Below are 23,946 nucleotides of genomic sequence, written 5' to 3'. Positions count from 1 at the left end.
GGGCATGTGGAAGCGGGGTCTTGCCTGGCAGAGGGAGCAGGCTGGGCTTGGCAGGTACCTCTGGAAGCAGCCCTTGGGGTGCCACGGGAAAAGCTGTATGCCGCCGTGGATGTGTCCAGTGGCTGTGTGACCCTTGGTCCCGGCGGCAGGGCTGGCACCAACCTGGAGTTTTGCAGCCTCCCAGTTTGCGCCATGTGCGTGGGGTCATCTCCGGACAGCCCCGTGCGCCCTTCTGCCCTAACGCAGGTTCCCTGGGGACGGTGAGAGCCGCGGCGGGGACCAAAAAGCGGGACGGGCCCTTGTGGGGACTCCCGCAGGGGCGGGGGGGATCGCAGCGGCGAGCGGTGCCCGCCCCGTCTCGTCTCCCCACTACGCCCCCCGGGGAGGGGCCGGGCCGGGCGGGCGCCGCTCCCGCCCCGCGGAGCCCTGGGCTGCTGGGCGGTGCGGAGGGCTGCGCCGTGCTGCGCGCCCAGCGACACTTGCCTTGTCCCGCGGGGCTGGAGATGCTCCCGTCGAACGCCTTCGCCGACGATGTGCTGCGCGTCTTCGGGGCCAACCGCAGCCTGTCGGCCGCGCAGCTGTCCGCGCTGCTGCACCGGCTGGGCGCCGCTCCGGATCTCGGCGCCGTGCTGCCGCTCACCCACCTGCACCACAACCAGGTACAGCGGGGGAGCAGGGCTCGTCCGGCTGCAGCTTCGGCTCCGCGGCCGCGGTGAGGGCTGGGTTAGAAACGCGCGTCCAGGAACCAGGGCGTCCAGCAGGCAGGGCGCCGCCGTAGGTTCTTTAAGCTGATCGCCGTCGTGTTCCCTCACGTTGAAGCGGGGAAAGAGGGAGGGAGCAGATATCTCCTGGGGCGCTGGGCCCGGTTTTCGGGCAAAGGCACTGGTCCGCTGTGAGAGCAGAGTGCGGAGGGGAGGAACTGCCCCATCCATCAGTGCGGTGCTGCCGTGCGGAGCTGCCCGTGGGATTAGCTCTACCTCTTCACTGCTCAGCACTTAAACTGGCACTTTCCCCGTGTAAATAGCATCTGGAGAACAGCAAAAAGTGTGTAAGAGTTGTATAAGCAAATCTTCGGGACTTGTTAAAATACAATTGTCATGTGATAGCACAAACTTGATAATAAGCAGGTCTACTTGTGTGAAGAAACTTTCAGAAGTGTTCACATCTCTCAGCTGAGTGCAAAGCATACACCCATTAGTAAATCTATTAGAAGCTGTTGAAAAATGTTTAATTTACTGACTAAATACCACTGGAATATTACTTCTTATAAAAATATGTTACTCTGCTTAGTGTCTCCATGCAAAACTCACACCTCGCTAATACTTTTAAAGTCCGTGTAATTTCATATTGTATTTCATTCCATCTGTTTGTTTTCATGAAGGAAATTCTTGAGACTGGTGGAGATTTCTTTATACTTAGGAACCAGGGACATGAAGTCAGTCACAGGAATGAAAGGAAAGCAGGGATGACTGTTTGCTCTGGTTTGCTTCCACAGCTTAAGAAACAGAAGAGGCACGGTTCTAGGGACCTTGAGAAAATTGTTCTGCATATGGAGTAGCATCTCCTTTGCTTGTTCTGTAAGGGAGACAAACTTTGGATAAGCAAACTTGGTTTTAGAAAGAGGGCAATTCTGATGTCTTCTAATGTCTAAAACTTATGAGAAGTTTAATTGGGAGTTAATGCCACTGAAATCAATGTGTTCAGTATAAGCATGGCAATATTTGCCAGTCACTGCTTTCAAATCTCACAAATTGAGCACTGTTCCAACACAGTGCATTAGAAACATAAACATTCCCCACCACACATGCTAAATACAAGTTTGCAGTGTTGAATATGGCCATGAAAAGGAGCTTTCTTTCAAAGGGCATAGAAATCAGTTGATTCTTCAGTCCTTCAGGTTTTTTCTCTGTAAAAGCACGTAGCCCTCGTACACAGGCTTTGGCACAGGATACAGAGGAAAAAAAAAGTAATGCTTTCTTATGACTGTAAATGTGTGTTCCCTGTTGGTCTTTTGAATTTTAGCTGGGACTTTTTTTTACAGTCCTGTTCTAGTTGTGTCCATTTTGAACAGTATCTAGGGCACCATACTGAAATGTGCGTACTTTTTTCTGCTGAGTTACTTGTGCTCATCAGCCAGTACTTTTTAAGCAAGTGCATTTCACCTCCTGGCTTTTGATCGCTCATAGAAGTTAGGTGTATCAATGACTTGGGGCAGGTGGTGCATGCAAAAGAATACATGTACGAAGTAGATCGTACACGATAATTTTCAAACTCTTAATGCTTACAAGTTGATAATTTAGGGTATCTGCTCTTATGACAGAAGACACAAAGTGGCCTAATCTTTGTGTATTGAAAGACATCAGATGCCTAAGCTTTACCGACTCTCTGTAAAGGAAAATGAATGCCTCTGGAGAGTAATTCAGGTCTTTCTCAGGCAGGCTGAATCCATTCAGGCTGCATAAATATCTGACTATAGGAGGAAACAAGGTTTATCTTAGACTTTCGGTTCTTAACTTCAGTGTCCAGAGCTAGTGGGATGAGTCCCAGGCCTTTCTTATAATCAAGATAACACACCCCTGCTCTATCAGAGAGTCCTGTATCCAAGCCTGAAGCAATTTTTAGTGGAGAGCTGATCTGTAAGGGGCAGGTGATACAGCACTTCAAAAACCAGTAGGAAGGAACAGTCTGTGTTCATTTCATCCCAGAACTGGTGTTTAGTTTTAATGTTTTGTTCGTAACAATTCTGTTAAGTGTATTAATCTTACACAAGAGGATCCACCAGAAGCTGATCCATTTTCTTAGAGTTTGAAGGAGTCTGGATGTGTAAGTCAGAGGAAAACAAATGCTTGATTTCTGTTTTCCTTTGATACCAAGTTGACATGAAAAGATAAGGAAGAAGAAAATATTGTTTAATTTGTTGATGATGGTATTTGAACATGTGCCCATGGAGGCATTTACGGTAACGTATGTCCTATGGTGTCCATGAAGATGGTCATTTTTTTCCTGTAAAAGACAAAAAAGCAATTTTTTTTTGAGCGCTGTTTGGAATGTTTGAACTGTCTCCAATGACTTGTGGTTTTGGTCTCTTTTTTTCTTTTTTTTTTCTTCAAGCACTTTTATTTATATTTCTTATATAGACATTTTTATATATAGGTTTATATAAGAAAATGTTTATATTTTATATAATTTTATATTTTCTGTGATCTTATTTTTTTCTGTTATCACCTTTTCTTAATATATAAACTGACATACTGTCAGAGAAATAAGTAGTAACTGAGCAGTCTCAAATACTGTTCACTGCCAGTTTTTCACATTTGACTGTGAGATTCCATCACATTTTAGTCCTACTAATGGTGATAAATTAGCAATTTCAGTATAATAGATGCTGGCATGTTTACTCACTCTTTATTTTATTTTATTAAGAAGATTTAAAAACATGGAACATCTATCATTGGGTTAATTGGAGTATGATAGCAATACACATGTGTGCTGAAGGATTAAATTACACGCTTAAAAACTTTGGTCAAAAAATACATGGGAGGTAAATGGACATTGGAAAAAGCTTCTTAACATCACCTTTATTTTGTGCTTTGACATAATCAGTAAGTGCTAAAATCATGCTCCAATTTCCTTCTCTGAGTTTTCTAAATCTGTGTTTATGCCAGTCTAGATATTATACCTGGATACTGTGTCTTAATGTAATGCATATTAATTTTTAAACAAAATATTTGGACAAAATGAAATAAAAATCTTCACTCATATTCATGAACAAATATAATTTATTTTTACCTCAGGGAGGAGTCTGATGTTTCCTGGCCAGTGAGAAAATAAATAGGCTTAGTTGTTCTACCCTGTAAATGACTTATTCCTACAATATCTTCAGCAAATTTCAGCGTTCATGTACAGTTTTCAACTCCCATCATGAACAGCTGCCTTGAACATGTCAGGGTCTATGTGAAACCACTACAGCACTCAAATGCAAAACAGCTTCATCTGGTTTGACTCTCATGGAGTGCTGCTTCTTGAAGGCATGGTGGTCTCTTACCATCCAGTTCTTACCTGTGCTGAGTGACAAAAAAGCTGTCACCACATCAGCATTAGATGCTTTAATTTGTTGTAAGTAAGTTGGGGAAGACATAGTTGTATGTCTCTGCTTTGTCTGATCCAGGCTCAGGCTAAGTAAAAACATAAAGTAAAAATGCTGGTCATGTAGGTATTCACTGCATTCTTTCTTTTCTGTTGCTGCTGTGTGACCCACTGCTCAGCTCTGGTGTGGGCTAGGCTAGTATTTAATCTGGCAAGATCAAGAAACTGCAGTCCAGGTTGCTGCTGGGTATCTTTAGTACTTCACATGTGGAATGCTACAGATAAAACAAAGGTAGAACAAAGATAAGAAAATAGCTGAAGATCAGAAAAAGGACTAATACTGTAGTATTTTTTGTTAATTTTCAAGATAGAAGTCCTCTCTGTGTTACTTTTGTCCCAGAACTTGTTCCATTCTTTCCTTCAGAGGATGTGGTGAGATGGCATTTGCTTTATTTATAACTATACAGGTGTGAAGAGATTCTGGATAGTTGGGTGTCATTTAATTTAATTTACCATCTTAAAAAAACCCAACCCATATTGGTCAATCATTTTCGGGAGAGCCTTGCTAGGAGAAAAGTGAACACCTGTTTGAATAACCCAGTTGACAGCCTTTTTTGTTAGCCTGAAAAGTTTGTATAAATTCTACTAATATAAGTCCTCCCCAGTTTAGATGAAAGCATTTTTTAAATAATTTTTTTTAACAGTTCAGGGACCTGATCATTTTGCAATTGTTTATTAAACTCTTGGTGACAGTCACGTTATGGCCAGTTCCCTTATCCAACAGGCTTACTGAATAGCAGGGGGCAGACATGATGGTAGTCCTGGTAAGCTGGGATATCATTCTGAGTCCCCTGTTCCATGAGGCTGAATTTCCTTGTGTTTTTACAGCAGTGTGTCTGTCTTAATGTATTTGTTCTCCAAAGATAAATGTGGTTTTGCAATGTGCACACATGAGTTGCTCCAGTCTAAGGCTTCCAATAGATCTAATCTTTTAATTAATCCTTTAATTGTGTCAGTGAACTCATGCAAACTTGCTTTTTAGCTCTTGGATGTATGTAGGAGTTTACTGTGAGGATGAGGTGACTTATAATAATGAATCATTTATAGGAATCATTATCCTATGGGCTTGTCCCTGGTCAAAATAATGACAATAATTAAATAAAATGTTGTTTGTCATCTTCATATAAAAGAGCTCTTCTCCGTGGTATTTCTTGTTCATTTGTTTGTATCTATCCAAAGTTACAAGTCTCAAGTTTACTATTCATGCTGTATCTGATTTATGTTCTCTCCATAATCTATTTTTGTACCTACAACATGGTTTTGATTTTTGTGAAATAACAGTAATGCTGATATATTAGTATTTTAAAATACTAGTAATCCTTTGTGCATTTCTGGGAATGAGATAGTTAAAGGTGATTTCTCTTAGAGACAGTTATGTTACGAATTTTCAGCTCCTACAAGCTTGATTTTCTAAGGTTTTTTCACTGCAAACTTCCAGAAATGGCTCTATGAGCCAGTAATACAAGAAGCACCATATAGAGCTGTTCCTCTAAACCACAACTATCCTTTCTTTGTTTCACTGGACATATTAGCCATTTATCTTGCATTAATCCACAATGTGGAGTTAACAGTAAAATAGTTAGGCACATAACCTAGGTTATGTATAGAAAGCTCCAGAGGTTCATGTATTGGGCTGCTAAAGGCTGTCTCTTGAGTGATGCACTACTTCCATTGAGATTAAATGGACCAATGTGCTTGAAAGCAAAAAAACACGTTTTCTGTTATCAAGTTATATTTGTTTTATAGGCGATAGTTTGACATTAGCTGAAAGAAGAAAATATATGTACATTGCTTGTATATATTTGAGTCTTCAAGGTCTCTTGGCCTTAACAAAACTTATGTTTAAGTTCAAGCATGTACATGGAGTGCTCTTATAGACTGGGTTGTTAAAGAGGAAGCACGGAAGCATCCTGGATGTAATTTAGTTGGGGGTAACTTGAATTGGCCTGCATGTTCTCTTCCTCCAAGCTGAATCAGAAATAGTTACATTAAAATAATGTGTGCAAGCCTCTCACCTTTTGGACAGTGTTAGAAAAATATGCATTAATGGAAGTGGAAACAGCCCTGTTGAAATAAATGACTTGCAGTTGCTTTGGCTTATCTCTAGAAGGAATTTGCTTTATGAATAACAATCTTGAGTTATTGGAAGCGTTATGGAATCTGAAGGCAAAACTAAAAAGAGCGGGGAGTGACAGTTTGGGTTTTATTTAGCAAAGATTTCCAATGCTTTACTTTTGCAACCCCAGTGAGATTTGCTACAGGGAGACTTAGATATCCAGGTAGAAGTAAAAAAGTTGACTTTTTTTTTGGCTTGAGACTCAACCTCTGTATGTGTTTATTGTACAGCAGAAAGCCAATTCACTTTTGTTTACACTCAAAAAAGAACACTTTTTTCTTATTGATTGTGGTAGAAAATAATGTGAATGAATGGAAACTGTTAGATGAAAGACTTCAGCAGTATAGAACATTTCATATTAAAAATATTCATTTTTTTTCTCTAAATGCGTATTTTAAGATACTTCATGGTTTGCTTTTATCTTTTTGATTGAAAGTAACAAACAGAGCAACCAACCCTGCCCCTGACCTGTGTTATTACTGCAAAGTAGGTTTATCCTTGACCTCTTAGATACTGTTTCTGTCCTGAGCTGAAGCAAAGTGGAGATCTCATTGGAGTATGGACGGTTTTACAAAACAATGTTTGCTGTTAACAATTATTGCTATCAAATGTATGAAAAATGATAAATGCTACTAATGTTTAGACCATTTTTAAACATCTGATTTGGGGAGGTAAGAAGTGCATTTTGTAAGGTAGCTATGGATTCTTATATGAATAAGTGGTCACTGAATTACCAGTCATTTTCTGACATAATTCTGTCACTGAGATTTTAACTACATCTAGTCTGTTCTTCTATGTAATTATTTTGTTGTTACATGAGATTGTAATTACTTTGAGCTGTTCCTCCAAATATATCATAAGGTTTAACTGTCCTTGTTCATAGGGAACAAGATTTGCAAATGTCTATTTAAAACATGTTTTGTTGATTTGTGATTTATCTGAAAATACTTCAAATTGCTTTTACTTCACATCAAGCAGAGTGGTTTTATGCACAATGTACAAACAGTGTGTATGCTTCCTTGAAAATGTGTCACGGTATTTTCGTGTTGTAATTCTGGGGTTTTTCACTGTAGGACTTATTTTTTGGTTTTGTATCAATGTATTAAGTCGGCAAAATCCTTTTTTTTTGTTCCAGTGCTTGACTGGTGAGGAAATTTTTTCATTGCATGGGATACCGAACAACAGTCTCGTATCATACTTGAACTTCTCCACAATATGTCCTGCTGTTTTGCAACAGCTCATTTTTCACCCTTGTGATGATCAGGAAAATTTTGTGGATACATCTAAACCACATTCTTTACAAGGTTAGTTAACATTAATTGCATTTGTATTGCTACTGAGGTGGGGTTTTCTTAGGGGAATAGCAAGCAGTTGTCTACATGTAATAGGACTATCTTGTTTAGGAGGATATAGCTGTAAAGTGGTAATATAAAATTAAAATACTGTTTCAGGTCAGTGCATTATCTAAACAAATACCCTCTCTTGACAGTGATCTATTCAAAGTGTTCTAGAGAAGGGTGAAAGAACCGAGTAGCTTGCTATGGAATAACTTAGCTCTTAAAGAAAGAGTCCTTGTGATTTGTTTTATTTGGATAATGGTTTGTGCCTTGAAGCATAAGGACTCTCAGTAATAGCTGGTTAAAAGGAGAGAAGATGGGACTACACAAGGGAAGTTTGTGCAGGTGATATGCAGTAGGAAATTGGACTTAGTGGGATGTGTATGAATCAAAGCAACTCAAAGTAAAATATTTAGGGGACTGCTTTCAAGTGGAATAATTTGCAGGTAGGAGTCATGACATCAAGGGAGCCACTGACTGTTTTACTGAGGAAAAATACTCATATCCTTTCCAAACTCCAACTCCTGCTTTCATTTCATCTTCTGTGCATGTGGAACATCATCACAGTATTCTTCCTCCTTTTTTCCCCTCACTGTTATTTCAGTACTTATTGTGTACAAAACCGTACAGTGCAGTAAAAAGTGTAGGACAGGGAAGATTCAGCTGGTTAATGAAGTCACTTGTTGCACTGATAAGGATAAAATAGGTAATGGCCTGGTTTATCTATTTATTTGACTCAGTATTCTGAATAAATTTATTCTTCCAAGAGAATCAGCTGAAATAAAGTAGAAAGTTAGGATCTTGGTTGAGCAGGTGCCTAATGTCAGTATTTGCAAGAGGAGTTACAACAGTATTTTTCATAAATTTTCATAACTTTTGAAATATAAGTATTAATAACATTCTGATTAATATAAGAGATGATACTTATTAAGAATCACAGGTCACTCCTAAAACTTAGCTGTGTGGGTGAATAATTAAAATTATATTTAATTAATCACTGAAACCGTGGCATCGATTTACCATGGGTGTTCTAGATGGCTTATATTATATGAGGGCACATATAGTCAAGAAGTCCATAACATCTGCATTGGAGGGTAGGGTCTGTCTTTTTCTGTTTTTTTATTTGGGGCTGTTTTAAGTAGGTTGCACATGGAAAGCTTGACCTATAGTTAACCTTAGCTGTTTAGACCATCCCTCTTGTTTTCCTTTTATCCTTCCAGTTCAGAAGCTATGTCCAGTAGGCAGATAAGCAAGGCAGCCTTATCCCTGCCCCTCCCTTGGCTGCAGTGTAAGAAATCTGCAAGGCCTATGGTTTTAAAACCATGAGTAGATGAAGCTGTGACACAATGACACAATAGTGGTACCTGTTTGGAAGGGGGATTCACAGAAAGGCTCAGTGCCAAATGCAGATACCGATTTACCCCCACCCTATCACAATATTAGTTTGTATTGTGACAGCATTGAGATGAGCTGATTTCAATTGCTGTCCATGAAGCAAAATCCTCTACGCATGTTTCCAGCTGTGTTTGAGTGAATTTTCTGTCCAGTGACTCCCACACACTTAATGATCCTCTGTCTTGCAAAATGCAAACGGACAAGACATACAGAAGAAATTCACACAATAAGCTTTATCAGGCAGCTACTTGCAATAACAGAAAAGTGCTGCTGAAGCAGAGTAGAAGTTGAAATGCAGTATCTGACATGTCTTTTTTCTTGTGGTCTGTATAACTGAGCTGACCTTGGGGGCACACTCGTGTCCTTCCCTTTCTTGCTTCTCTGAAAGATAATGGGGGAGGTTTATAGAGCTACATGAAATAGCTGGAAATGTACTTGCTTCTGTCCAAGCTCTGTGCTGTCTGCTTGGTTTCCTCAGAAAGTTATTCATACGCTCATTTCCCCTTCATCCCAGGCCAGGAGTAAGGAAAAGTTCAAGCCTGCCTTGAGAAGGCCCAGAGCAATCATCCCACTTCTCATCAGGCACAGTGCTGAGCACTGGTGTTCTAAGGAGGGTACCTTACTTTCACTCTTGCCATTTTGCTTTTTGGATTTCTGGTGGCTTTGCATATATTGGTTATCTCTTTGTTGGAGCTACAGTTCTAGAGACAGTGCCAGCAGTCTCTGGCGAAGAGAGTCTGTGTCCTAAGCAGAATGCTCTGCTCTGATGGAAAAAGTCAGACTAACCAGCTTTGAGATGCATAGCCTTAGCTTAGTGTGGATGGAGTCCCAATGAATAAAACCACTTTTAAGACAGTGGTGCCTATGTGATATTGTGAAATACAGTCCAAAATGCAGGAACTTTTGCAACATTGGTTGTCTTGGAATTTTATCAACCCCTCCACCCCTGTTTCCTATTTGTGGTATTTTTCTTGAAGTACCAGTTCCTGTAGTTGTGTAAGTATGACCTAATACTGTTTGGTTTTTTTTTTTCCTTTCCAATTACACTTCAGGTCTTTTTGAACTCAAAGAAAAACTTGACACAAGGCCCAGGAGCACCTTCCTGAAGAATGTATAAGAAAGATCTCAGATTTATTTTATTCCTTTAAAACTTTCATTAGTTTAAATTAGTCCCCATATTGCTGAGGCTTATTGCAGTGAAATGCCTAGAACAGATAATACTTAATTTATTCTTTCATTGAGGTTATTTAATTGCTTATTTTAATTTCTCCTTATTCTTCCACTTTTGGTGAGTAAATCAGCAGCAAAACATCAATATGTAAAATCCTAAGTTCTTTGGGCTATCCAGATCTAGGGGATACTATGTCCCACTGTATTAGAATATATGCCTATTTGTGAGCACAGGCCCATTAATACATTATGAGACATCTTCCATTGCATTAAGCATACAAAATGGTGACAGTTGTATCATTTATGACTTGTACTTCAAGATAAGTGTCCCAGTATGTTTTGCTGTTCTGAACTTTCAGCATGAAAGTTAGACCATTGATTAGTAAAACTACAGTTTTGTGAAAACTTCTCTCACAATTTGGCAGTAACCTATTTATTTTTTCTCTTTGTGCTTGGTTTTAAGCTCCATTCTTGTATTGTTGTTATCATCCACCAATTTACACACACCTTTTGTAAATTTATCCTCTTTTGTTGCAAAAAGTAATTAGTACTGGGTCTTTTAATTACAATTTTTGAAACTTGTTCTAATTTCCTGTGTCTGATGAAGTCATTCAGGCAAGTGCACTATGCACTTCATATCTGATATATGGAGTTTTTAGTTTCTAACTCAGTTTAAAATTGTGCTCCCATAGTAATCCCAGGCTGTAAACAGTGATTTGTGACTCATGGTGGCTTTGGAAGACCATGTGTTTATTATAGATTTGACTTCAAAAAGAATTTACAAACTTAATTGACATTTACTTTAATGGAAATTCATCTCCTGCATGGCTTTGTGAATCTACCCGTATCTAGTTGTGTGTTTTTCCCTTGCTCTGTCTCTCAACAATGGCAAATGAATGTTTGAACTGGCATGATTTACCTTTTGCAAAGGCTTTAAATGTTTCTGAAGCTTTCTGTTCTTGACATTATATGAAATTCCTTGCGTGTAAAGATTGTGACACTTTGCAAACAAAGTAGTCATCCCAGTTGCAGGTAAGGAATCTAGCTTAGTGTGTTTGCCAATTGTGTTGCAGGAAAGTTAGGCTGCAGATCGTAATCTGATCTGTTAGTTTCTGCTATGCAGAAAGGAATTTATGGTAACTTCTCCACATACATATTGTAAAACAGTGACACAACTGTCTGGATTGTATCAAACTGTTCTCATACAACCAACCTTGTGTCGACTTTGGCTGTTATTTGTAGTTAATTTTTATGGATGAACCCATTGTCTTTGTGGATAACTTTGTGGTTCTGTGGCATCGCTTGAGGCAGTGTTGTAGACCTCTTCACTGCAACCTTTAAAGCTTTTCGCCATACTCACAGAGCTCATAGAATGTTTTGGGTCAGAAGGCACTTTAAAGAGTGTTAGGAACAGAAAGTTACCACCTCAGGATGATTTGAAGGAGTCATCCTTTATAAGGAAAGATGTTTTGGATCTAGTACAGCCAAGACAGCAGGCTTTGTATCTTGGAGTTCCTTAAATGACAATTGGATCTAACCTTGGGACTAGTAAGAATTTTTGTCTTATGTCTATGCTATAGCTACATGGACTATTGGCCTAACCCTTAATTCTTACTCTTCTGACTGTAGAGGGACCTGATTTATACTAACAGCACATAGGCTGTTCCAGATCTTACACTAGCAGAGTTTCCATTTTTAATAGGATAGTCCTGGACAATGTTTCCAGTTATTTCCTTTCTGCAGGTATGTATCTTAAGTATATATGCATTTGTGAAGTGTAATTTCAACAAGGGAACCACTCTCCCTCCTAATTCCATGTTAATTTAGCTATTAGAAAAATTGCAAGCAGCCTGAAGTGGGTGTTATACTAAAACACATTTCTCCTTGTTTGTCCACAGTTTGGGGATTTGGGTTCCTGGCTGTGACTATCATTAACTTGGCATCACTTCTGGGATTGATTTTAACTCCCCTATTAAAGAAGTCATATTTTCCCAAGGTTTTAACCTACTTTGTGGGCTTGGCCATCGGTACTCTCTTTTCTAATGCAATTTTCCAGCTCATTCCAGAGGTAAGCAAGGGGAATCATTTGGTTTTCATACTAGTTTCTAAAGCTATTAATTTTAGAAGCATGATGCAGTGGGGTTCTGTGTGTGGTTGCAGTCTTGTTTTTGGTGGGGTTCAATGCCATCTCTTTTTGGCTGGGTGAGAAAAGCCATTGAGATCTATGTCTGGTTGTACCATGGGAAAGACCAAGGACTATTCTGCTTCTAGGCAGAAAGAGAAATGCATTAGATAAAATTCTAGTGACTTTTAATGGGCTACAGGCTAGACTCTTCTTGTCTTGCATTTTACTACTGCATTCTGCATTTAAAGGTCTACTGAATTCAAACACTGTTAACATTTAATCCAAGTTAAAGAAAAAAAAGTCTAAAAAGATCAGGACCTTTCATAATTTCAGCCCCATGGAAACTTATGGTCAGTAGAGAGACAGTCTGTAGTTTAGCAGAGTATCTGTGTGTGTGTGGAGTTTGTTTGCTTGTTTTTCTGTAAAGGTACTAAGATTACACATTAATTTGCATTGTTTTTTTCTTCACTGTTAGGCATTTGGGTTTGACCCAAAAGTAGATAACTATATTGAGAAAGCAGTTGCGGTGTTTGGTGGATTCTATATTCTGTTCTTTGTGGAAAGGATTCTTAAAGTCATATTGAAGATCTATAACCAGGTAATGAAATGTATCACTAACTGAACAAGCCTTGCTTTAAGTACCTGTCATATTTTGAGGTACTTGATAGTTTAATAAAATGGTTTTCCATATTACCTGAGGAATTCAGCCTTACTGTGTATTTTGACATAACTGTTTAACATCCATATGGGTAGGGAAGCAATCTCACTTTTTTTAGTGAGCTGGGAATAGAATCCAAATGTGACTGTGATCTGCTGTCACTGACATATGCTTCAGTTGCTCTCAACTGTCAAGTCATTGCTGTGCTAGCTAAACACGTCAGAAAAAAGTGGAAATACGTAAGAGCTGGAGTGAATGGAGTCTGCCCTTTACGCTCCCCTTTTGGCAGAAGTCAGTCCCTCCCAGACTGGCTGATATTGAAGATTCCGAAGATTAACTGTCCCACATTTGTAATAACTGCACTCAAAAAGAAAAGAAGGGATTTGTTGCCCTTTATTTTGGGGAATGGTTGACAAAGGCTGAAAGTGTATTTGACAAAAAGTCTATTTGACAAGCAGCCATGAACAGCTGGCAAATGTTGGTCACTTATGGTCATGTGTTCAGCTTGGGAGGTTCTGCATAATTGTATAAAAGTGAAAAATCCCCCCATGAATTCTTATTAGCTGAAAGTAAGAGACACAGTAGGAATTTAGATACATTTGCAGTTCATTTAAATATTTAAATGCTTACTGCTCCCCATTTAAGTATTTGCTTGGTGTTGAAAGCAAAGCAGCATGAATATGATGCCCCCAACTTATTCTTTTTTGTCTCTATTTTCTTATGTTTGTTACTTTGCTTTTGTTTTAATTAGCTACCTACTTACTTATTTGTCACCTAGACTGGCCATAATGACTCTGAAAACAGCGGACAGAATCGTTCTCAGGAGAAGACTAACCCACCCAAACCACTGTCATCCAGCAATGGGGGAACATGTTATGCAAATTCAGCCGTCATAGAGAGCAATGGAAATCTTGGTTTCGATAGCATCAGTGTGGTCTCAGCACAGGTGTGAAAATTGTGTTTATTTATTTGTTATATCCCTGCCAATTTTATAAGCACATCTGAGGGGAGAGTTAGTACAAGTCTTTATTAATTTGTCAAATTTTTTACACTTATAGCTTATACCTTGCTTGAGTCCTGTGAAAAAAAGTGTGGGGTTTTGTGCAAGCTTACAAAAGCTGAATGATGCATTCAATTTGTAGTCAACAAAAAGAGCTAATTAGTATCAGTGCCAGGGTGGGTAGGACAGAGAAATATTTAATCAGATAATTCAGTTAATTTTGATGTTGTTGTTATTGTTTTCCTTAGAAGAGTGATGTTTTGCTCTATAGAAGTGATAGTGTGTTTCATGATCCATATTGTGTTCCTGACTATGTAAAACTGTAAATGTGAGAACTTGATTCATCTGAATCAATGGTTAATGAGGAAAGCCAATATAGCATGTAACTTCCATGCAGTATATTGTGAACACTGCTTGTGCTACTCCAGTATACTGTGGGAATTAGGGTGCTACTACGTTGAGACACGAGCCATTCTTCCTGGTGTTTCATTCTTTCAGATTTGTTCTTTTTATTTTTCTGTGTTTGTTTTCATAGTACAAACATGATTTCCTTCTGTCTGAGAAGAAAATGGAAGCAGGGAAAGAAAGCTGATGTTCTTCTTTACTCTTTTCCAGTACAGGGAGGAGCAGTACTGTACCTTATTGGAATAAAATAAACCCACATAGAAACAGTTCTCTCTTGATAAGGCAGTTTTTATTATAGTAGTGATTTCTGGTTTATCACCCATGTTCTGTAGCCAGCAAGTTATTTGTGGGGAGCAGTCAGGAGCAGGAGAAGAAGCCAGAGGCAGTCCCTAGCAGCTGTGAGAAAATCTGAGAGTTCTGCATTAACCCTGTATGTTCCCAGGGCATTTGATGCACACAGCTTAAAGTACCAAAACTGTAGTTGTTTCTGTAGAAATATCATTAAGCTGGATGGATACTAATAATTTTAAAAACTGGGATAAACATGCTTACATCATAGGCACCAAGAGGGAATTAGTATTATGAGTGTCCCTAAACTGTATTTTGTAGATTTATAAAACAACCCACTCTCTATGGAGACAGTCATCTCCAGTGGTATGGGTGGTGGTTTTCCATTCCAGAAGTTTTATCTGGATCTATTCCATTATTACATTTTGGTGAGCCATCTCCTTATGTGTAACATAAACATAACAAAATCATAGCATATATTATAATAATAAAATGTAACCATACATCACTTATTTCTAGCAACTGGTTTAGATAAAATGCGAATGAAATAAAGTATTGTAGGTCACCCCAAGATACTTTGTGGATCATACATTCCCTTTTATTTTGACATTGACTTTAAGAACTTAAAATTCCACAAAGTTTCTTCTTCTCTGCTTATTCTTCTTACAAAAAAAATCATACTTCTCAGTTTTTCCTTCTCTCCATTTCTCCAAAGTCAGGGTGAGAATATGTTGCATTAAAACCTCCTGAAAGTAACAGGGTGAAATTCACTCTGGAGCCAAGGCTGGCTGCAAGGGGGCTGCAGATAGCCCCCTGCTGATAACTGCAGATAGCAACAAAAAGCTATCATTACTTTTCCTCCTCCAGGCAGGTTCAGAGGTGAGGTAAGCTTCAAAGTCATTAGGAGGCAGGGGAGGGCCAATGTGGCTGAGGGGTTTTGGGGCAGGCAGGGTAGTGCCATGAGTGTAGGGCACACATTCAAGTTTACAGGCATTTGGTATTTGTGAAGGAAGCATTTGCATAAGTGAACACATGCCTAATAGATTTTTTTGTGTCCTTGTAATCTAAAACTTATTACAGAGAACACAACATAGCTGGAAATCATCACATACTCTTTAAGAAGGGAGTTTGAAGTCCAATTGTACTAAAGTGTATTAATTGCTTTCAGCCATGGGGATCCAGCCATATTCTCTCTCTTAATGCCAGAACAAACTGACTGCCAGAGTAAATCTGAAAGTTTAACTAGTCACATACTTTCAGATTTCACTTGCAGTAGTAAAGGCAACCTAGGAAACCTCTTTCGCACTTACCCCAAATTTTTATCTGTGATGCATTAAAATGATGTGGCTTTACAACAGAATCTTTGAAGAAGACTTTCTTTCAGAGATAAATTGCTGAAATGTCTGTATCCTTGAGTGCACAGTGTTATCGTTGTATAACTAAACTTTATGGTGGCCTTTATTTATGCCCTGGAGACCAGTGTCAATATTGCTTCCTGGTCCTGTGAGCACTGCCAGAGGACAGAGAAGGACATGTCTCGTTCATATCTGAGGGAGTCAGAGGTCCATTATAACAATAGTAATCTGATGAGATATCATAGGATAAGAGATTCTCTGTATGATTTCTTAAATTTGGGAACAAAGGATATGACATTACTGTTAAAGAAAAAATTGTGTTCGGAAGAGCAAAAGTACCAAGGATGTCTTTGGTTCACCATAAACTGTGGAGATACAAATAATACAGAACTGCACTAATAATTAATAAAAGTCAGACTTGATAGTCCAGTTGGGCATTACAATGCTCCTTAGCTGTCATCTTGTCTGTGATGAAACTACCAAACTACTATGACAAAGTGGGAAGAGTCTAGCAGAGACAGACATTGTTAGTTTTTGCCTTGGAATCCTATGTATTTATAGTGTCAGTTTGTCAGTATTCTGCCTGATCTTAAACATTAAGCATATGCATTAGCCGTTCATCTACTTCTATTTGACACACAAGCTATTAAAGTTCAGAATGTAAACCCAGACAAACAATGGAATTGTACTTTATATAATTTATAGAAGTTGAGACGTTATCTGAAATAGATTACAGGCAAGAATTATGGTACTTCAAAGCTACACAGTAAACAGCAGACAGCCCTAAATATATTACAGAAGCCTCCCAGTAACTGATTTCCAGTTTTTAAATGCCAATTGTTTCTGCATTTTGAAAGATTGGATCAACAAAGTGATTTTTAGAACTCAATCAATACTGTTCTCCTAAATTAATTGCAAATACTTAAAAAGGTACATAAATAAACCAACCCAAACCTCAGCACATTTGTAGAGTCAGTTCCATTCTTAATGAGTTCAAGTTAATTCTAAATAGCATCTTCCTACTCAATGTTCATTTTCTTCATACACACATAGAAAGTTCAGCACATAATTGTAAATTATTTAGTTCAAGAAAAAAGCCTTGCTGATCAGATTTTCATGTTGGTCATACATATGCAATGCTGAACTGGCAGCTGTGCAACTGATACCAGAACATGGCTCTTTTACTTGGTTCTATGGCTAAGCCCGTTATGCCCCTACAGCCCATAGAAAACTGTAGGCACAAAACAGACATGGTTTCCACAAAAAAAAACCCAAATGTGCTTTGATGGGAACAAACATAAACACATATATACAAGTGACATTTTTGCACATTTCTATTATTTGCTCACTGGTTTCATTTTTTCATTCTAATAAACACTTTTTGTAAAACCACTTGTTTTATGGAGATGCTTGGCATTTTGTGTGGGATTTTTTTGGTAATAGAGGGTTTTTATAGAACAAAACCCACTACTACCTCTCTTTCTCATGTGTAATAGAAGTTACTAATATGCCTTTTCAAATTGTCCTGGTTTCAGCTGTAACAGTTACTTTTTCTCCTTCCTAGTAGCTGGTGCAGTGCTGTGTTTTGGCTTTAGTCTGAGAACAATGCTGATAACACCAATGTTTTAGTTGTTGCTAAGTAGTGCTTACTTTGCATCAAGGAATTTTCAGTCTCTCATGCTCTGCCAGTGAAGAGGGGCACAAGAATTCAGGAAGGATCAGGGACAGGACATTTGACCCAAACTAGCCAAAGGGATATTCCACATCACAGCACATCATGCCTAGTATTTAAACTTGGGGGAGTCACTCAGAAGGGCAGATCACTGCTCTGGTCTGGCTGGCTATCAGTCAGTGGGTTGTGAGCAATTGCATTGTGCATTGCTTGTGTTTATTGGGTTTTTTCCCTTTCCCCTTTTAGTTTTATATTCTTTCCCTTTGTTGCTTCCCTTATTAGTAGTAGTAGTAGCAGCAGTAGAAGTTTAATATTATACTATAGTAATTGCTACTATACTATTAATATTATACTTCAGTAATTGAACTGTTCTTATTTCAATCCATGGGGTTTCTATTTTTTTGATTCTCCGCCCCATCACGCCAGGAGCAGGGGGATACTAAGGGGGATGGTGAGTGAATGACTGTGTGGTGCTGAGTTGTCAGCTGGGCTTAAACCACGACAGCTATCATCAGGAACTTTTTAGGGAAGGTTAGTTTTTGCTTCCTACCAAAATGGCAGTGCCTTTTATCTGGGTCATGTTTTTTGTTACTTCATGGCACCGCATGTATAAATTATTTTCACTTTTGGGAGCTATGTGGGTATGTATGTGCCTTGCAGGTGTGTATTAGCCTGTTGTTTTCATGCTCTGAGCCTTCAGTTTGCACAGTCAGAATTACCCACTTATGCTTTTATTAAACATGCAATTTGTAGAAACTAATTTGAATAGCTGGGCATGGCTATCATTGCTGCAGATTAGAAATAAAGTTGATGGAGTACCTGGATGTGTGTCTATATTCACATGTACCTGGCTGTTACTGTGGCAGCTAAGTGTGTGTCTGAGAGCATGATGTACTGGCAGCATGTAACTGGGCCAGGTAGGAAATGGGTTTTAGATAGGAAACACATGCTGTCAGTCACTATGATCAGATCCTTCTGACTATACCTGCTTAATAAAGGTGCTGTAGGAGGCTGTGAGGATTTTGGCATTCTCTTAATCTGACAGGTACTCCAGAGAGACATTCAGACCACTGTAGTGTGAACTGTTTTCTGTCTTAGCTGAAGAGCATTTAGATAAAGCTTTGTAGTGAGAAGGGTGATTTGACCCTGTGTGGTAATTTGTTGAAACAGAAAACGTTTGCTGCTGTTACCTGCGCTTTTTTGCTTCTTGAACCAAGCATTTTGGTCTCTGTATGCAGTAGTGCTTTATTTTATACTTAGCATTCATTTAAAGACAGAAGAGTTGCTTTCTTTATTTAGTGTTGTATGTAATTGTTATTTTGTGTTATTTTTTTCCAGGAAGAAGCCACCCAAGCCAATTTATGCAAGTGCCTTACTGGGCGTCCGCTGTCAAAGATTGGCACCATTGCTTGGATGGTAACACTGAGTGATGCCGTACATAATTTCATAGATGGTTTGGCTATTGGTGCCTCTTTCACTTTGTCTCTGTTTCAAGGGCTTAGTACCTCCATAGCCATCTTGTGTGAAGAGTTTCCTCATGAACTGGGTAATTAACTTAATTCAACACATTGTTTACTGTGGAAATCATTGTTACTGGAGGTTGTGCTGACAAAATTTGGCATTGATTGAAAGTTTAGATAAATTATTGGAGAAAATATTAGCACTAAATAAAATATTAACACTAAAATACACATCTAGCACAGGAAGGTCCCAGATACAGGTGGGTGGAAGCTGGTATATTAGAGAGGTATTAATTGGCCTGTTCATATATGCTACGTACACTGTTGTATACATTGTTTTTCTGAAATCTCTATAGGTAGTTCTGTGTCTCTATGCTCTTAGCTCAATTGTACCTAGCTACTTGCTTTAGAATATTTCAGTTACCTTAGTTTTGAAGGGAAATCCTCATTATATACTTGAATGAAGAAAAACATCAGGGGCCATAATTTGTATACAGATCATGTCTTCAGACTTCTTTGAAATGAGAAAATAATCACAATATAATTTTCTGAACAGTTTTTTCTTTCTTTCATATAGGGGATTTTGTCATCTTGCTTAACGCAGGAATGAGTACTCGGCAGGCTCTGTTTTTCAATTTTCTGTCTGCATGTTCCTGTTACATTGGGTTGGCGTTCGGTATATTAGTAGGCAACAACTTTGCTCCTAACATCATCTTCGCTGTAGCTGGTGGAATGTTCCTGTACATCTCTTTGGCAGATATGGTGAGATTTGTTTTCATTTATTTATTTTTCTGTAAAAAAACAAAGACTCCGGTAGAATTTACATTAGTAAAATTTGTCCCTCTCATACTAGTGTCATCCACTTATCATCATTAAATCATCAATTAAATCCTTAATGAAGGCACACAAATAGTTATGGTTATTCATGAAACATTTTCACTTCACAAAATAGGGCTGTTCAGATTATTGCTGGAACAGAATTTTAGAGAGAAATGAGCTTTTTATGAATTTGGGCTGGTTTCATCAAAGAGTAAAAAGTGTAGGCATACTTTGCTTTGGCCTTTTGAGGTGGCAAAGTATTTCTCTTTATGATTTTTTAAAGGTTCAATTGTCTATTTAAACCATATTTTGAAAGAAAAGAAAAAAAACTAAGTGAAACCAAGTTAAACAAAATGAAACTAAGCATTTAGTTTTGAGTTGAATGAAAGGTGTTGTGCCACCACAGTGAAAGCTTTGGGGTTCTTTAAGTGAAAAACCTGACTTAAATTCTGTTCCGGTTTAAACTAAACAGTGCCAGCCCCAGTTTCTTGGTTCAAATTAAAATTCGCTAAACTCTATTCATAACAGTCTGTCTATCATTTATTTATTAAAGTGTGCAAGAAGATCTAAGCCAAAGAAATTGTACTAGGATTCAGATCAGATTTAGGCGATTCACAAGTGGTCAGCAGCATTCCAAAATTTACTCTTATGACGACATATTATGTCAAAATGAGAGAGATCTTTCAAGAAATTTAAGTTTTATAATGCTTAATTCATTGTTGTAAAATCAGATTTGTCTGCAAAGGTGTTTACAGCTACCACAGGAGAATACATTTGAGTATAGAACTGGAAGAGTGAGGCTTGAATTTGAAAAGATTTGAGACCCCAGTTTGGTTCTATATGTGTTTAAGAACTGTCACATAGTTAAAGTGACTATTTCATTAAATACTATTATAATTTAGGTAATAACAGAATTTAATAAGTAATAATATTAGAGTTAAATGAACAATTTAGATTTTGTTTTACAAATTGGCTGTACCTTAATTGCTAAAGCTTTTTGTTTAGTTTCACTCCTATTTGATGAATAGTAGCTTACTCAATGTAAAACTCATGACAGAAATTGAGAGTGGCTCAGCTTAAGTTTGTAATTAAATCCATCAAAGTAGGTAACACTCTTTTCTTTGTATCTGTTCTGTTCTGTTTCTCTCTGTCTCTTTCCCTCTGCCTCAATCTTTCTCTCTTTTTATAGGATTTTGGATTGTATCAGTTACCTATCTGAATCTTTCTTCCCCCTGAAAAGTCTGAAATAGGGTATTCAAGTGCTCTATACAGAGATCTGGCTTTACGCTTTCTGTTATGGTTTTCACACACTTCTGATTTGCTTGTCCAGAAGCAGGTAGGATTAACTAGAATGTCATTCCTTCCTTCTTTTCTTTCTGCTAATCTTTTTTTCCTCCAGTATTTCATTAGGGACTGTAGTGATAGGACAAGGGGTAACAGATTGAAACTTAAACAGCAGAGGTTTAGACTGGATATAAGGAAGAAATTCTTTACTGTGAGGCTGGTGAGGCACTGGAATGGGTTGCCCAGGGAGGTTGTGAATGCTCCATCCCTGGCAGTGTTCAGACCAGGTTGGATGAAGCCTTGGGTGATATGGTTTAGTGTGAGGTTTCCCTGCCCATGGCAGGGGGGTTAGAACTAGATGATCTTGAGGTCCTTTCCAATCCTAACTATTCTATGAGTCTATGATTCTGCCAGTAAGATCACTGTGTAGTGAGGCTGTGGCGTTTGAGAATGTGTACACTGAGGTGTGTGCACGAATGAGCCTTGCTGTATGGCATGAAGCTGATCTGGTCTGTTGCCTCTTGTGCAAGAGGATTACGGAGCTCTGGAATGATTTCTGGGAAGGTTTGGCCACTTCACACTAGCCTTAGTTTGTTCTTCAAGAATTGTGTTACTTCCAGTGACTGCTTTTGCCTTGTGAGAGCAAAGAAAGATACAGCTTCTGAGTCACCCAGCCTGAAGGTTTCTAACTAACGCTGAAATATACAGTGTTCATTGCATTCTGGTTATATTACTCAGCACAACAGAAGAGTTCAAAGCTTATTTGAGTATGTTTGTCAAAATCTACTGCAGTTGACTTTATCTGCAGCAAACACATACCCTAAATCACCCCTTACAGGGGACTTTATCACCAATGCTAATCTGCCATCACCTCCATTTGCTCTCAGAGGAAGTATCTTTGTCCTTTGCTATTATGTTGCCATTAAAATGTGTGTTACAAAATGAGGAATCCCTTCATTACACTGTAATGTAATATTGCATGTGTTATCACCAGTTTCACAACATTGTTCTTTCTTCCTTGCTTTACCACTATATCAGCCAACCAAACCTATTTGTATCAGATTTCTTGTTTCTGAGAAATTATCTGTTTTCAGCTTCACTTCATTTGCTTCTAGATAAAGCAGAAGAATCTTAATCTTCCATTTCCCCCAGAAAGATTTCTCTGTTTATATTAGTGAAGGAAGAAACACAGTATTAAGCAATACAAGGACAGCTGCTCCCAGCAACATATGGACCAGCAACTGGAGACTGCTGGAATTAAAAAAGGAATTTGCATGAGAGAAAACCAGGTGAAACCACAGCAGAGAGGAGCAAAACACCATTTCATTTCAACATCCTTGGTGAAATGTTTTTCAGGGTAATTAGGGTGACCCAGTCCTGTAACTGCTTTCACCCTCTGTTGTAATATTCAGCCTTAAGTAACAATATGGTTCAGTTCTTAATGCCTGAAGTTATGCACGCTACCACAAGGTGGCAATACTTACCTAAAAATATCTGTTTTTTTTTCAGTTTCCAGAGATGAATGATATGCTGCGAGAGAGAGTGACAGGAAGAAAGATGGATCTGACATTCTTCCTTATTCAGAATGCTGGTTTATTAACAGGGTTTACTGCTATACTGATGATTACCTTGTATGCAGGAAATATTGAGCTGTGATAATGCATGTGAAAATGGAATCAGTACTGAAGACATCAAGTAAATTACAAATGGAAGACACTTGAAATGCATAAAGGGACATTCTTTTAATCTACTTGGTTTCAAAATGGTGACAAGTCCTGTCCTGTCCCCTTTGCTCCAAATATGGGAAATTCTTCTTTAGGACTTGCAGCCAATCCAAATAGTAGAAGCTGTCAACTTCTGTACTATGCCAAAGAACAGATTCTAATGTTTGTATTTCTACTTAAAATTATCAGACATACCTGAACTGTCACAGAGAAAGAATGTTACTTGGCCAGTAGAATTATGCAATACTTGCAGCTCAAGACCAAATGAAAGCTGAGGTCTTTCAGGGAAGATGCTTATTTAAAAGAAAATAATGGAGTCTCATATCCTTTTTTAACTGTGATGAAGGCAAACAGTTTTCAAACTAGTTAATTTTCATTACTCTTTTTTTATAGGATTTGTCTGTGTAGCATCCTCTTTCCCCACCAAAAAAGAATTATTAATTATAAAAAATCAAACTCTTTCAGAGTAGGTACTAATGAAGCTAAGATTTTTAATTACTAATTACACTGGAAGGAAAGATACCAGTTACTGCTTTTGATCTTTTCTCTTTATAAGTGCACTAGGGAATTGTTGATTTATTTTGAGAACCACTTTTCTGAATTAGAGGGAACCTGTGTTAAATTTATGGCAATTTATAACTCCATAAAATTTTAGAAATATTGAGTATTTTTAAAAATGTTCAAGCATTCTGTATTTTATAAGAAATGTTTTCTACTGAAGTTCCACAAATATCCCTTTTAAAAATGAATGTTTTAGGCTAAAGTTTTTAAAGATTAAATGTTAGTTTTACAAAGTGAGATTTAGAAAAAAAATTGCTAAAATCAACATTCCAGTAAGCTTTTTTGTAATTGGAATAATTTCCTTGTGTGCAGCTGGGTGAAAGTAAGTGATACTGAAATATACAAACTCTGATCACAGTCTGTTGCATGTGAGCTTTCTGAAATCATGCTTATATGTATGAGTTCTTCTGAAATAAACAATTCAGCTATTC

The 23,946-nt window shown here is 38.2% G+C and overlaps 1 protein-coding gene across 1 annotated transcript; it reads left to right on the top strand.

Annotated features, from left to right (window-relative positions):
• The first annotated feature begins 431 nt into the window (after positions 1–431).
• Positions 432–23,946, top strand: SLC39A8 (solute carrier family 39 member 8). The gene is made up of 8 exons (XM_031048592.2): positions 432–659; positions 7,398–7,566; positions 12,063–12,232; positions 12,765–12,887; positions 13,726–13,893; positions 19,006–19,213; positions 19,705–19,889; positions 22,740–23,946. The coding sequence occupies exons 1-8, from the start codon at positions 504–506 to the stop codon at positions 22,884–22,886; spliced, it is 1,326 nt and encodes a 441-aa protein (XP_030904452.1). The 5' UTR covers positions 432–503; the 3' UTR covers positions 22,887–23,946.

Source organism: Melopsittacus undulatus, chromosome 7 (assembly GCF_012275295.1).
Source record: "Melopsittacus undulatus isolate bMelUnd1 chromosome 7, bMelUnd1.mat.Z, whole genome shotgun sequence".
NCBI lineage: Eukaryota > Metazoa > Chordata > Aves > Psittaciformes > Psittaculidae > Melopsittacus > Melopsittacus undulatus.
The sequence above is the reverse complement of the archived record's forward strand: the minus strand, read 5'-3'. Positions and strand labels throughout refer to the sequence as shown.